Raw genomic sequence first — 15,257 nt, 5'->3', positions numbered from 1 at the left:
ATAGACTAATAAATTCTTAGGAGATGTTCAAGATAGGGGTCTAAGCTTTTGGGGGGGGGGGGGTTGCGTTTAGTTATAAATCATAATTGATTCCGATGTGCCGAAGTTTGCCACGTGAATTAATTTCTCTTCGACGCGATACATGAAGTGTTGAGTCGTTGGTGGCTCTGATGGGTACAGTGACTAACTATGCTGAAATTTAAAATAATGAACGGAAAGGACATACAATAAAAGCTTTGTTTTGATACCTTTGTCAATTTCGTATCTATTATAGTTTTGAAAATACAATAGCGGCGTCAAGACTTTTCTTCTTACCTTTGTAATAAAAAAATTGCGCTTTTATATAGCGCAATATTCACTAAACGTGCTCAAAACGCTTTACAAAGGGTCCCTGATCAACAACAACACGTAAGATGTAGAACGACACATGACGCCTGTTAGGCGATATTGCAATTAGTTAGGCACCCATTTTACACCTGAGTACGGTGGAATAATGTGAGTAAAGAGCCTTTTCCAAGGACACAACTATGTGAACTCAGGACCTTCCGATCCCAAATCGAATGTGTCATACCACTAGACCACTACGCCGCATGAGTAAACAAAGCGAAACGGGTCGTGTGGTCTAGTTTACTTCTAGATTCACTATTCAAGTTCGATTTATTCCGCGCGACATAGTACCGTTTAGAGACGGTGGGGGAGAAATAAATTGTTGCCCAGATAAGATAAGCCCTGTAATTAGAACATGTGACGTCACTCACCTTAATAGATATGACAGTCCCACCTCTTGCTATTTTCTATTATTTCTGCATCACTTTTCTTGCAACTGAACTGTTACCGAATCGACGTATTTACCATGTTGACTTATACTTTTGCTTTCCTGCTATTTGGGTTATCTGTTGGTAAGTTGAAGTTTTACATTGATTTAATATATAATCCGTCGTTACAAACTTTAATATAGGAGGTTATAAAAATAAGTTTTAATTTGATACTTTGTCAAGTAAAACCCAATAAACGTTAAAAAAGCTCTTTACTCACATTCTCTCAATGTACTCAGGTCTATTCCAGATTTTTGGTCCAGGGTATTTAAAAGATCGATCTCCCATTGTTTTCAGGACAGTGAGTGGGACAAATAAGATGTGTCTCCTGTAGTTCTGAGCACCGGGCGATTGCTTTATAACGGGGTATTTTGGTCTAATTATTAGGAAAATACTTCAAAAAATTAATTTTGAGATTTTGGTGGAAAACGATAATTTATTATCTTAGAGTTATTGCTGAAGGCTAACTTCTTAAAATAGACAATAAGGGCATGAAAAACACACTCGAAAAGGGTACAGGTATCTAGTAAGAAAAGTGTTAAAAACGGAAAGCTATTTTGCTATTTTCTCAATCTGTCATTTTTATAAGGGTAGTGGATACTGTATCAAATGTTTCTCAGAATCGATTCAATGAAATTGTCTGAAAATTTCCTTATTTGTCACAGACATAATGTAGTATGTCACCATAGAGATATTTTTGACAAGGTTTGTGTATTTTGCATTAAAATCCAAATTATACATTTTTAACATCAATTTTGTCATAACACTTTGATTCTCAACTTTATAATGTTCTAATAAAAATCCCACAAGCTACAGCTGTAAAATCTCTCTATGGTGACACACCATGCTACAATGTTGATGAGAGGGTAGAATATGGAAATCATTCCATAATTAGTTTTTGTGGAACGTTTGCCACAAGATTGTTATATTTTTGTATGCCAGACCCACAAATTAGGTTGCAAAACGGATATCAACACAGATAATTTATATTTTTCACCAAAATGTTGTTTTTTAATCTATAGTGACGATTCAGAATGATTAAAACCGCCTAATATAGATTTTTTTTAGTAAAAGACCCAAACCGCCCCTTTACAGGACTATGAACTTGGGGAGACATTGCAGGACATTGAGGTTGAATACACAGTGGGTGATGCGAGCAAACTTGTAAATCATCCGCTTTTCCACGGCAATCAATGCAGTATGTACAATAGATTGAACGCACTACTTGTCCTTGTCTGATTGAAAAATCAAGCGAGCGGTGTCTTTTTGGGCAACTTAAATTTTTGAGAAAAGGACTTGGGCTGTGCCGTCTAATAGGGAATTGCAGTAATCCAATCTCGACAGGATAAGCGAATTGATGAGTATTTTCATAATGTTGATTGGTATTACGTTTCTGATGTTCGTATACATAATTCGAAGAGCATTGCTCACTTGGGCGTGCATTATTAGAGGGCTGGCAAAATATACCTCAAGATTGTTTGCCGTATTGGTGAATGACATACTGGAGCCACCTATTTTCATTTCTGTGATGTGTTCAACTTACTTTGAGTTCGTTGGTGTTCCAATGAGATTGGCTTCTGTTTTGTCGCTATAAAGCGTCAACATCATCCAATTTTTAAATGAAAGCGATACAAAAGCTCTATTGTTCAATATTTCCCCCTATTTCTCAACTGTTTGCCGAGCGCTGGAGCTGTGTATCGTTTGCGTAGAAATGATAATTAGAGTCAAAATTGTTGATGTTATTAGTCAATGGCTGCATATAAAGAGTGAATAAGACGGGACCAAGAACAAGCCTTGGGGTACTTACTCCTCTTTGATGTTTTGTAAACACATTAGGTCGACAGTAAGGAGGGCCGGTGACTTCTTTCTTCTGCCAGCTTCCGGACCTCACCCCAGGTCCAACCGAAGGATGTCAGCTCTCTTTCCACCGATCTTCTCCAAGTTTCCAGTGGTCTTCCCCAATTGCAATTACCCTGCCGTGTCCATCGGAGCGCTATTTTCGGGTTGCTCCCTCCGTATTCTAATTCGTGGACGGTGAATCTTATATCACCAATTGTAATCATTTACGCACGTTGAGAGATATGATGACATCCATTTTAGAGCGACCCCACTGATTCCAAAAATGTTATGCGAATTCGATCTAGTAGAATTTTATGGTCGATAGTATTGAATACAGCCGAATAATCTTGAAAATTGAGAACTGTGATTTTTTTTCTTTTTCTGAATCTACCAATAGATTATTCAAAATGCGCAAGAGTGCCGTTCCAAAGATTGTTATGGTTCACGTAATCCATTCAATATAAGAAGTCGTTTTAAAAGTACTTTCTCAATATAGACATGGAAGATTAGACAGTTTCTAAGACTTTTTTTATAGTGGTAGTTAACAACGGCATTTTGTTGGGATGAATCGGATCCCAAATAGGAATCACAAATCTAGAATGGTTGGGAAGAAATAAAAACTATACTATGATCTGCCTACCACTACGAAAAATTTGTAAAAATTACGAAATTTTGGCTCCAATTTCAGAATTTCATGAGTATTTCTAAGCCATTAAAACATTGAAAATGAAATTTGATGGCAGAGTACATAATTTTAAAGATGTTGAGGTGCTATTATATCATTGTGAGGCTAAATTGGTGATCTCTAAACTTACCTATAGCGACTAAAGTTTTTATCTGCTAAAATTACGAATGTTAAAATCTTGAAGTAGACAGGTCTGTAAACTCGTCTCATGAATTTGTATATAGGCCATTTTAAGCATCTGACTCAATCCGACACAATACCATTTTGAGGCTGTAGGTCACAACTTGAATTTGGAATATATAATGATTTATATAAGTTTACTATGTGTTGATATTTCACTTTCTTCATCTCCACAGCTTCAGCAAACTCGGTCACATGTCCGACGAGTGTGGAGAATGATTACACAAGAATATATCAGGACAGGTGCTATTATTTTAGCGTCAAAAAAGGTTTGGAATTCGAGAATGCCAAACGCGTTTGCAAATTCTTCGGAGGAAATCTGGCTGTCATTAAAACAGAAGGTGTCAATATATTCATATATAACAGTTTACGTTACGTTTACAACTTCCAAGGGCCTGTATGGATTGGGCTAGAAGATACGGGCGAAGAGAACAAATTTGTATGGGTTGACGGTTCTCCGTTAGACTACGAAAATTTTGAAAATGGTGAAGGAACACATACACGTTGGTTTAACAATTACTTAGAGGACTGCGTTGCCATGGACACACGAGATAAAGGGAAATGGAAAGATTACAGCTGCGAAGATCGCATGTTAGGAGCTGTCAAAGAGGCAAAACCATTTGTTTGCGAGTTGCCTGTAGTAGTAAACACTACAGATAAACATAACAGACAACCGACATCTCGAGGACATCGACGATTTTCATCGACGCCTAGTTATCCAAGAAAGACAACTTCCCCCAAAATATCGCTTGCTTAATTATTATCCAGTTCTCCAAATTATAGTAAGCCAACTGTAACCAAATAGCATAATTCAACTTTGGTTAGTAATTGAATTTAGCGATCCTAACCCTTTCATCGATATCCGGTTCTCCGAGTTCTAGTAAGCCAACTTCACCCAAATAACATGTTTCTACCGCTCCCAGTAACCCAATAAAGCCAACTTCACCGGAGTATCCTTTTTCAACTTTGATTAGTATTAGAACTTATCAATACTTACCCTAGCTCTTTGGATTTCAAGGTTAGCAAGTTCTCCAACTTCACGTGAGTCGTTGTCCCCCAAGCATCAGGAATTCAAAGATATTCAAGCAGTAAACAGTGTTTCAAAATAAAGTTCATAAGTACAGCAATTTAACGTAAAACAAAAACTCTTTAATGCTTTTTACTGAACAATAAATCAATACAAGAACTTTACCCACTCCTTTACAATGTATGACATTTTCTCACCTCTCCCAATTTTCAGCTTTCCACCAAGCAGCGTTGTGAAATGAAATTGGACAAAAACAAAAATAGGAATCAATAACAACCAAACCAAGCCCACACCCACCCCCTCCGAAAAAAAAACCCAACCCAAACCAAACAAAAATTTTCTTTCTCTCTTTGTCTGGCACCTTTCATACGCACTTGTTCAAATCTTTATCTGGTGCATGGGTAGTTTGATTGAATCCAGGAATCAGGATATCTGAGGTTTGATTCCCAGTCTCAGGCAGGCTGATATTTTGAGATGGTATTATTTCTTGCATATTTCTCTCTGATTTGTCTGGTACTGTTTCATACACATCTTTTCTGACCTTTATCTTACACCAACGCCTGCTCCCTATTATGTCTATCAGAATGAATATTATACGATTTTTTCATCTCTTTGTATTTATTAAACGAGTTATTTTTATCGTGCCCAATAACACAACGAGCTTCCGAGTATGTGTTACTGCACGATAAAAATATAACGAGTTTAATAAATACAAAGAAATGAAAGAATATGTTTATTCCACCCCTCTAGGTAAGATTATTATATATTTTGTAACCAAATGGTATGGTATTATTATTAGTACTTCTATTGACCATAATTTGTATCTTTCTCCTTCTGCTTGAATAACAATTTGACCCAATACTAAAAACGTTGGATTTGTATTCATGCACACCACAAGATTATTTTTAATTATCAACCAGCTGTCTTTTACACCTAATTTTACACCAATAAAATGTGCGAAAATAATCTGCAATTGTTGAATACATATTTTGTTCAACGCGTTCAAAACATTATTCAACGATTAGATCTAGAGTATTTACTAAGAAATGATAGGGTTTTCCTCTGAGAGGGGTGGAATAATACGGTTTCCTGAACTTAAACTGACAAAAACTAAAATTCACAATTCATGCCATTTTATCTTTAAACCCATCTTTATCACCTAGTTCAACTCGACACAATACCGTTTAGCGGCGATGGGTAACATATCGGGTAATAGATGTCGAAAAGGTGCACCTATAATATGGTCTTGTGTTATTACACACGTCTACGGACAAAAAGTTCCTGGGATCAAAACCCGCTCGGAGTGGCGCACATAGACGAGTCCTTGAAAAAGGCTCTTTGCTCACATTCTCTCGTCATACTCAGGTGTATAATGAGTACCTGGCCGTTAAAAGTGTTGTTTCTAAGGAAAACAAAATTGTAACACCGCCTTCCAGGCATCACGGCTACGAACCCCTTTGAGCAGGCTTAAGGGGATATTGGGCTGAATAGACGCTCAAGTTGAAAAGTCACTTCAGCGAAAAAATAACCAGGAGTAGGAGAATCTAGTGTTTGTCACTTCAAGAAATTGTATCCACTCTCCTCAATTTATGACGTGCTATTACCTAAATTAATACTCACAATATCACAACGGGCATAACGTACCATTTACGTGTAACCTTAAACGGTTATCGTCTGATTGGTGGAATTTAGTGAGAACTTATCATTAAGAGGGCTGTCTATTTTTTTTTAAAAGCCAAAGAGCTGAGTGACGTCAATTTCGTTCCATCTATAAAACATAATAACCAACGTTTCTTAAGAATGTCTATATATTCACGCTTCATCATCTGATCCATCCTTTTATACCATTTTGAGACATTTGGTCACATTTATTGATTACTTATATTATCATAGAATGTTTTAAGGACTAAAACTTACACGATCAAAATGGGAATATTGATTAAAAATACCCCCCCCCCCCCCAACCCACCTTTGGCTACAACACAGAGCCCCTAAAAAACCGTGAAAGAATCCTATATTGTCTTGTCTTTAAAAGCGATTTTCTCCGTTTTTTTAAATTTTAACTGCATTTTATCCAGAAATAGTGCTACATGTAATCAGGGGACCGATAATTGGACACAATTTGTATTGATTTTTGATGCGATTTCATCGCATTGGCTTCCTGTTTATCAAACAATTTGAATATAACAAAAATAATTTGAATGGGAATTTACTGTTCTAATTTAACTGCCCTGACACTCTGGCGCTCAACTCAATACTTTAATATTATTTCAATACTCTTTCTGTATCAACTTCTTTTTTCATATATATGACATGCGCTAAATAAACATCCTCTTCAATTGTGCCTACTATTTTCTTTTTAAATATTACCAACACACAAAACTATATGTAACTTTAAATGTTTATATTGAGAATTTAGTGAAAACTACTTATCTAGATTCTGGACAATAATAAAGAGCTGATCGACGTCAACTTCATTCATCTATAACCCGAAATGTTCCAGCACTGTGGCAAAGGCTTTGTGATATATTTGATATTGTCATGCCATTGTTATCAAACCTCCAGGCAACAGGCGGACTACGTCAATGTTGCTTTAGGAAAACCTACTCAACATAATGACGATAACTATTCTGATGGTGGTGAGTGTTTGGATTAAAAAAGATATTTGTTTTTGTTTTTGTTTTTGCTCTTGTTCTTTTTGCTCTTTCTTAATGTCATACTAAAGATTTCAAGCATTTTCAAAGTTAATAAGTTAAGTGAACTACATTTATGTTTTTATTAATTTTCTTTTTATCTTTGTTTCCGGTTGTTGTAGGTTTTTTGGAGTTTTTTTTTGTTTTGTTTTGTTTTTGTTTTTTTGTTGTTTTTTTTTTGGGGGGGTGTTAAATTTTAGGCTGGGTTTTATTTAAATTTGTCTTCTTTTTTTCACGGAAGAAATTCTACCTTACAATCTATAATTATTATTATTACATTATTATTATCATTATTATTATTATTATTATTATTATTATTATTATTATATTATTATTATTATTTTATTATTATTATTATTATTATTATTATTATTATTATTATTAATTATTATTATTATTATATTATTATTATTATTATTATTATTATTATTATTATTATTATTATTATTATTATTATTATTATTATTATATATTATTCATATTATTATTATAGTAGTAGTAGTAGTAGTAGTAGTAGTAGTAGTAGTAGTAGTAGTAGTAGTAGTAGTAGTAGTAGTAGTAATAGTAGAAGTTGTTGTAGAGTAGTATAGTAGTAGTAGTAGTAGTAGTAGTAGTAGTAGTAGTAGTATGTATAGTAGTAGTAGTAGTAGTAGTAGTAGTAGTAGTAGTAGTAGTAGTAGTAGTAGTAGTAGTAGTAGTAGTAGTTGTTGTTGTTGTTGTTATTAGTGTTGTTGTTATTGTTATATTAGTACTCTCACTACCGTTGTTGTTGCTGCTGCAGCCATTACTACTACTACAACTATTACTACTAGTACTACTTCTACTACTACTACTACAACAACAACAACAACAACAACAACAACAACTACTACTACTACTACAACTACTACTACTACTAATACTACTACTACTTCATCAATGCTTTGTTTATCGCCTTAACAACGCTATCCTCTCATTTCCTATTCGTCATTAACGTCTCATTCATAGTGTTTCGTTAGTAACTTTGAAACCCGAAACCTCTACACCATTTGATTTTGTATATGAAATTGAAACTTATATCCCATTTTATAATTTTCCTTTGTCAGGGAGTTCAGTTAGAGCACTCCTTCACAAGCAAAGGAACCGAGATCGATTCCGGTTACAGTGATCCCGGTTTCAGTCGAGATATTTTTTTCTTAACCCTCCCCAGTCAATGACTGAGTTGATAGCTTGTTTTTGTCTAAGAACAAAATCACACGACTTTGAATCTGGACAGGACAGTGAGCGTATAGAGAACAAAAGTAGCACATTTTTGTGCGCCCGGGTTTAATAAGAATTGAATCTTTATATAGCACAATCTAAATTTAAAATTTACGTCTGTTTCTTTCTATGTAAAACCAAAAGAATGTTTCACAAACTAGCTAGAAACTCTACCAGTATCAGAATGGTTAACATTTTCATCTATCTCGCGAAAAGTTAAACAGTTTATCACGATTCGGATCGTTTTTAAAAAAAGTCAATTTTCTTTTTAACTCGTCTAGACCCCAAATCGGATGGCTATTCATGCCTTTCATTTTGCCGCTTCCAAGCCTTGGCCTCTGCCATGACTCAGTTATCTATGATACAATAATCCCGCACTAAAATAAATAGTGCCGCTGTAACATTTAAAACAGTAGCCCTATAGCTCTTTCAAAGGCAATATTCGTGGATATTAGACCAAAATTCACAAACCGAGATATAGCTATGCCCATCAAAATGAAATTACTGCAATGCTATATAGAGCTGCTTTTATTATAATATTAGGCTAGCACTATTCAGTATCTGATACTGAATAGTGGTTTTGTACTATTCAGTATCTGATACTGAATAGCGGTTTTGCACTATTCAGTATCTGATACTGAATAGTGGTTTTGTACTATTCAGTATCTGACACTGAATAGTGGTTTTGCACTATAATACGGTGTTTTTTTCCCCGAAACCTGACAAAGTTATGGGAAGAGGGCAGCTGTGGGAGTGAATATGGGACTCAGAGAAGTGTACACCAGTGGGGAGTGAACCTGGGACTGGGTTTCGGCGGGTTTCCAAATAAAAAGCAATTACTTTTTTACGAAACACGACGACACCTGGCAATATCCGACAAAGTTATGAGAGGTAGGCAGCAGCGTATGTGTGTGTGTGTGTGTGTGTGTGTGTGTGTGTGTAGGGGGGGGAGGAGAGGACGAACCTGAGATTCAGGGAAGTGTACACCAGTGGGGAGTGAACCTGGGACTCTGGGTTTTGTAAAAAAGCAATAACAATATGGGGGGGGGAGATTACATTTTTACGAAACCCGACAATATGCGGCAAAGTTGTGGAAAGTAGGCAAAGCGTGGGGAGTGAACCTGGGACTCAATGAAGTGTACACCAGTGGGGAGTGAACCTGAGACTATGGTTTTCGGTGGGCTTCAGCTAGTTTCATATAAAAGCAATTAATTTTTTACGAAACACGACGAAACCTGGCAATATCCGAGAAAGTTATGGGTAGTAGGCAACAGTGCTGGGGAGTGAACCTGAGATTCGGGGAAGTGTACACCAGTGGGGAGTGAACCTGGGACTGGGTTTCGGCGGGTTTTGAAAAAAAAAGACAATAATAATAGTAAGTAAGTAGAAATAATAATAATAATAATAATAATAATAATAATAATAATAATAATAATAATAATAATAATAATAATAATAATAATAATAATGATAACAATAATAATAAAAATAATAAAAGAACAATAGTATAATATCAACATTAAAGCATATTACAAGCTAAAAAAATTATTAAAACAAAAGTTTAAAAAATATCAATAGACAGAAGGAATTTTTAAAATATTGGGAAAAAAAAAAGTTATCCTAGCCAGGATTTGAACTCCCGAACCTTAAGCTCAGAGTCAAACAGCTTATATCCACCAAGCCATGGTGTCACTGAACATTTAGTGACATTTAATCATATCTATTTAGATATTTAAAAATGTATTTGAATGCCACTCTTACTTTGATATTTTGAACTATGTTAATTGCACTATAGCAGAAATTAAAAAATTACGATCAAAATATTTTTACAACTTTGAATCGGGCTGTCAGTTACTGCACGTGTTCAATCTGGAAGTAGGTCAGCAGTTCAACCGAGATTGTCGCACTTTTCACTCTCTCTATAAAAAAGAGTTCCTTGTGGATACTGAATAGTGGCAAAGCACTATTCAGTATCAGATACTGAATAACCACTTCCATAATATTATGGTTGTGAGAAATGAACCACAGCATTATAAATGAAAATAGAAGCGGTGGATGTGTGGTTATTGAAACGTATGCTGAGAATATCATGAACAGAAAGAAAATTAAACCAAAAGGTACAAGAGGACGCAGTATACAGAAGAACTCTTTTAACCAGAATAAGATGAAGACATCCAAGGTTCTTTTGCCATCAAATGAGAAGAGAGAGGGGGGGAGAGGGAAGCTGGGGTCAATTGGAATGATAGACGGAAAGCGAGCAGCAGGAAGACTGGAGATGAAATTGATAGACAACATTAGGAACTGGACACAAGGAAAAAGTAATGAGCCATAAGGGCAACGAACAATAGAAGTGTCAGGAAAGGCACGATCGCCCACTCTTGGAAGCAGGGCACAAGATGATGAGGGCACAGTCGATAGTAATCCATCGTTAAATGAATCACGATCCGCGAGTAGCGGGTTCGAGACCCGCTCAGGGCTGACATTTTGTGTGGGTTAGTTTATTTATCGTCCCTATCTTATTACCATTTCCTGAGAATGAGTTCACGTTTTTGTTTAATCGTATTTGTTTATTTTATTTGATCTAGAATTTGTCGTTGATAAAGCAGATTTGAAATTTCAGCCTTCTTGTGTGCGATGTATGCGACGGCGAAGCTAGCAGTCATAATAGAGGCGATCGTGATCCCAATTAAAAATGAGGCGGTTAATTTAGGTATAAGTATAAGTTTTGAGACCAAATGAAGATCTTGACCGTGCTAATTAAATCTTACCATGTCATATATAAAAGATTATTGACTGCTGGTTCATAATTTGAAAAAAAAAATAGAGAAAAATATATCCATTTTGTTATTATGCATATAACGGAAGTGAATCCAGTGAAACAAGTCTTGTGGTCTAGTATCCATTAAATGTCTTTCAAGCGTTATACAAGAGATACCATGCTAACTTGAGCATTTCAGGGGTTCTTAAATCTTCTTTCTTAATTCCGGAATTTCATAAAATGTGCTCAAAGCGCTTTACAATGGTTGCTAAACACACAGCAGCATGACAGACGATACATGACGACTATACGGTGCTAATACGAATGCTTCAACAGAAACAACGCAGTTACCGGTCAGGTACTCATTTTTCACATGAGTGCGCTGAGAGAATGTGAATAAAGAAATATTTTCAATAACTCGACTTTGCGCCGTCCACAGTGAGACTCCAACCTACCGATCCGAATGAGAGCGTCATACCACAAGACCATAATGCCAACATGTTGTGTCCTTGTGTGAAAGCTGTTTTACATATCACACTGCTCTATAGACATACTAATACGCCCACACATGCACTCGACTCAAATATGAATGAATACCTGTCTAAAGGTATAATGAATGATTTAAGTATTCTAGAAATGAGAGGATTTAACACAGTTCTGGAACTCTATGTAAAATATTAATTTGTTTCCAATTTGTTCCATTTGTTAATGATTTAACTTCCATAGGGATATTTGTCACAATTCGCTTCAATATGGTATCAATTCAGGTTCACCCAAATGAAAAAAAATCAACTTTAAATTTAACTTATGCAATTTTAGATTAATTGTTAGACCTTTTGCAGAGAGGAATTTTGATACCTAAAAAATTAATCCTGACCGTTTCAATACACTCAATTCCTTCATCTAGATCATTCTGACACACGAGTACTGATTGGCAGGTCAGATAACCCAATTTGTTATGGTCTCATTGTTAAAATGGAACTATTCTCTAACACACGCAAGATAGTGTCCATTACATCAATTGTGAACAAATCCCATAAATGCATTCGGATGTCACACCTTCAAATAAGTCAGTCATATCCATCTAAAATCATAGGTACAGAAATTCGATATAACGATATACATTCTCTTTTCCCCTAATATAGGCACATCCGATTTGGCAGTGGATGGAATCAGAACATCTGTGTATTGGAATGGATCATGCACCCACACTAGCAGTTCAATCGACATGTTTTGGGCAGTGGATCTATTATGCTCTTATCCAATAAGTTTAATAAACATCACAAACAGATTAGAAGTACCTCAACGCTTGGCAGATTTTTTTATCTATGTGTCAAATGAAAACCCACAACCAATACAAAAAGACAAACTCATGGGTGAGTTGTGTTTGCATCACATTGGTGCTCTTCCAGCAAGTGGACCTCATTCCCTAGAGTGCAAGTCCAAGGCAATCTATGGTAGATATGTTTATCTTTGGAAACCAGGAAATAGTGTACTCACCCTTTGCGAGTTTGAGGTGCTCGTGGATTTCAATAAAAAGGGATTTTTCACTCTACCAGGAAGAAAAAGTGCAATGTCTCCGGTCTCATCAGAAATTATAGATCCATTTTCTAGAATTATGTGTGTAAGAATGTGTTTGTTGTCATTTCCTTGGAGTTGTGCCTTGGTTGTGCAGGTAGAGGAGGCAACGAAAAGATGTGAATGTGTTGAGGAGAGCGGAATGAAGAGCTCAGATTCGGACGTTTTCGTTGCTGGTTGGACATTATTGAAAACCTTTGGCAACTAGGAGACTGATCTCTGTGAGGTTCGATGGCTCAGCGATACGGTGTCTCGTCTTCTTACAAAAGGCAAGCAATGTACGAGAGCGACCATTAGTTGAGCCATTATTGTTTCGTCCGATTGGGATAGAGGAGAAAGAGAGAAGACATTTGCTAGGGCTCTCTGGCTACTGAGTGAGAAAATTATCCACAAAATGCTAATTTGAGGGCTTTAGTAAATTTTAATATCAACACTGTCCATGTCATGATTGATATTAAAGATTTGCCTGCACTTTCCAACGTAACTCCCCACCCCCCCCCCCCCACCCCCTAATTATGTTTGGTTTGTTAGTTTGTTTTAATTAGATCTACCTTTTTCTTGGTCTGTTAAATTCCAAATGAAGGATACAAGAGCATGTATTCAGGTTAGAACATTATTCGCTATATATATATATATATATATATATATATATATATATATATATATATATATATATATAGCGAAATATATAGATATATATATATATATATATATATATATATATATATATATATATGAGTTTTGCCATATGCATTGAGTTCTCAAATGGAAGGGAGCAGCCCTGAGGACATACTGGCTTCGACATTTGAGTGGGTTCTCTGGCTACTGAGTCGGAAAATTATCCACAAAATTCTTGAGCTTTACGAATTCTGGTAGAAGAAAAATTGATGTCTTTACTTTTTGGTAGCGAGGTGGCAACAAGGTCTGAGCGTATCCATCTGCTCATCGATAAAAGCAACCAGGCAATACGCAAAACTCTTAATTCAGTGCTTCATCGATCCCGTCTTGATGATGATGGCATTCACCCAAGCGGAAATAGGAGGTGACAGGCCTATGCATTTGTATGCTGTGGAGAAAATGATGCAATGCTTCTTTGCAGCTGGACAATTTAACTATGACTGTTACGGCCTCTTCTATCTCACTCACAGGCAGCGACTTTATCCAGACGTTCCGAAGAAATTAATGAATGGAGAACATGTTATGCACCGTCAAGATGGTCTCTGAAATAACATGTGATCTGACCAGTTCATAGAGATCACGTACATGCGCTTTGGACATGGGTCCTCCGGCCGCGAAATTTTATTCTCTATTGTCTTCTGGCACTTTTCTACTCACTTTATTTTCTGTTATTATCAATAAACTCGTAAATGGCTTCAACGGTAAACTAATTATTACTGAGGCAGAATCAACCCGTAAATTGGCAAGAAAACTCGTCCTTCATATATCGGCCGATTTAAATTACCCTAATCTTGGCAAAAGCTCTCAAACTTGGGATTTTGCTAAATCGATCGATACTTGAAGGACGAGTTTTCTTGCCAAATTTTTAACTATATCATGTTTTTCTAGAGTACAGCAGTTAAGTGGTTAATGAAGGCGACATGAATTTCATTCATGTGTGACGTGTTAGATAATTAAACTGTTCCTATCTATTTCCTTTTTCATAAATTAAAACTACATTAAACTCCACCAAAACCATGTTTTCAATTCTGTCCTGAGGAAAATAAAAATACAAAAAAAACGCAATATGCGTCAGCTTTGTCCAACTAATTGTGGGAACGTTATCACATTATTTGAGTGTCACTTATTGGGAAATAATTTTCTGCAACCATTTTAATAATTTACACAATTATCTACACAATTATCTGCACTTTGAAAATTGTATGTCGAATTTTTGAATTGCTTCCGGTTTTTTTTTTTGTCTCAAAGAATTTGGTACGCCTTTCATTTATCTGATATCAGTTTATACTTGTATTGTTCTTTATACCTACTGAGTTACTGAAGCATTTAAAAGAATTGCACAAAGGTAAAAGCTTTGCAATGTAGCAAAATTTCGTCATAGAGATATAAATAGTTATGTTGTCTTTGAATATTGTTTCATATTGGATATTGACCTGGCCTGACCATTAATCCAGTTCTTTCAATCGGTTGTTGGTTAATTTATCGCAGAAGGCATTTAAGAAGAGAAATTAATTCTCTCTAATAATAAATTTCTACAATGAGAAGATAATCAACGGGCGTCTTTTTGCGTGAAAAAAAGAAAAACATTAGCCAAGATTACATCAGGTGCAAAAGTTTTGTCAGTGTGATCAATTTGCTTCGTTCCTTTTTTTTATAACGTCCGGAATCTTACATGCACGACATATTGATATTACAGCAAAAGGCATGGTTCAATATTTATTTATAGAATATAATTTAGACGTGCATATTGTAACTCATATAATAT

At 35.6% G+C, this 15,257-nt stretch overlaps 2 protein-coding genes across 2 annotated transcripts; both read left to right on the top strand.

Moving 5' to 3' along the window:
• The first annotated feature begins 741 nt into the window (after window positions 1-741).
• Window positions 742-4,710, top strand: LOC144968617 (collectin-12-like). The gene is made up of 2 exons (XM_078907122.1): window positions 742-899; window positions 3,696-4,710. Exons 1-2 carry the CDS (start codon window positions 854-856, stop codon window positions 4,274-4,276), a joined length of 627 nt encoding a protein of 208 aa, XP_078763248.1. The 5' UTR covers window positions 742-853; the 3' UTR covers window positions 4,277-4,710.
• Window positions 4,711-4,846: 136 nt separating this feature from the next.
• Window positions 4,847-13,308, top strand: LOC144968616 (fucolectin-5-like). The gene is made up of 2 exons (XM_078907121.1): window positions 4,847-7,185; window positions 12,382-13,308. The coding sequence occupies exons 1-2, from the start codon at window positions 7,041-7,043 to the stop codon at window positions 13,020-13,022; spliced, it is 786 nt and encodes a 261-aa protein (XP_078763247.1). The 5' UTR covers window positions 4,847-7,040; the 3' UTR covers window positions 13,023-13,308.
• Window positions 13,309-15,257: the final 1,949 nt, after the last annotated feature.

This window comes from Berghia stephanieae, chromosome 3, assembly GCF_034508935.2.
Source record: "Berghia stephanieae isolate SIO BIC M18660-M18661 chromosome 3, UCSD_Bste_1.3, whole genome shotgun sequence".
Lineage (NCBI taxonomy): Eukaryota > Metazoa > Mollusca > Gastropoda > Nudibranchia > Aeolidiidae > Berghia > Berghia stephanieae.
This window is presented reverse-complemented; position numbering and strand designations above follow the sequence as displayed.

Coding starts and splice junctions, on each gene's coding strand:
- LOC144968617 (XM_078907122.1), top strand. CDS start 854: ATGTTGACTTATACTTTTGCTTTCCTGCTATTTGGGTTATCTGTTG. Junction 900..3,695: donor GCTATTTGGGTTATCTGTTG/GTAAGTTGAAGT, acceptor TCATCTCCACAG/CTTCAGCAAACTCGGTCACA.
- LOC144968616 (XM_078907121.1), top strand. CDS start 7,041: ATGTTCCAGCACTGTGGCAAAGGCTTTGTGATATATTTGATATTGTCA. Junction 7,186..12,381: donor CGATAACTATTCTGATGGTG/GTGAGTGTTTGG, acceptor CCCCTAATATAG/GCACATCCGATTTGGCAGTG.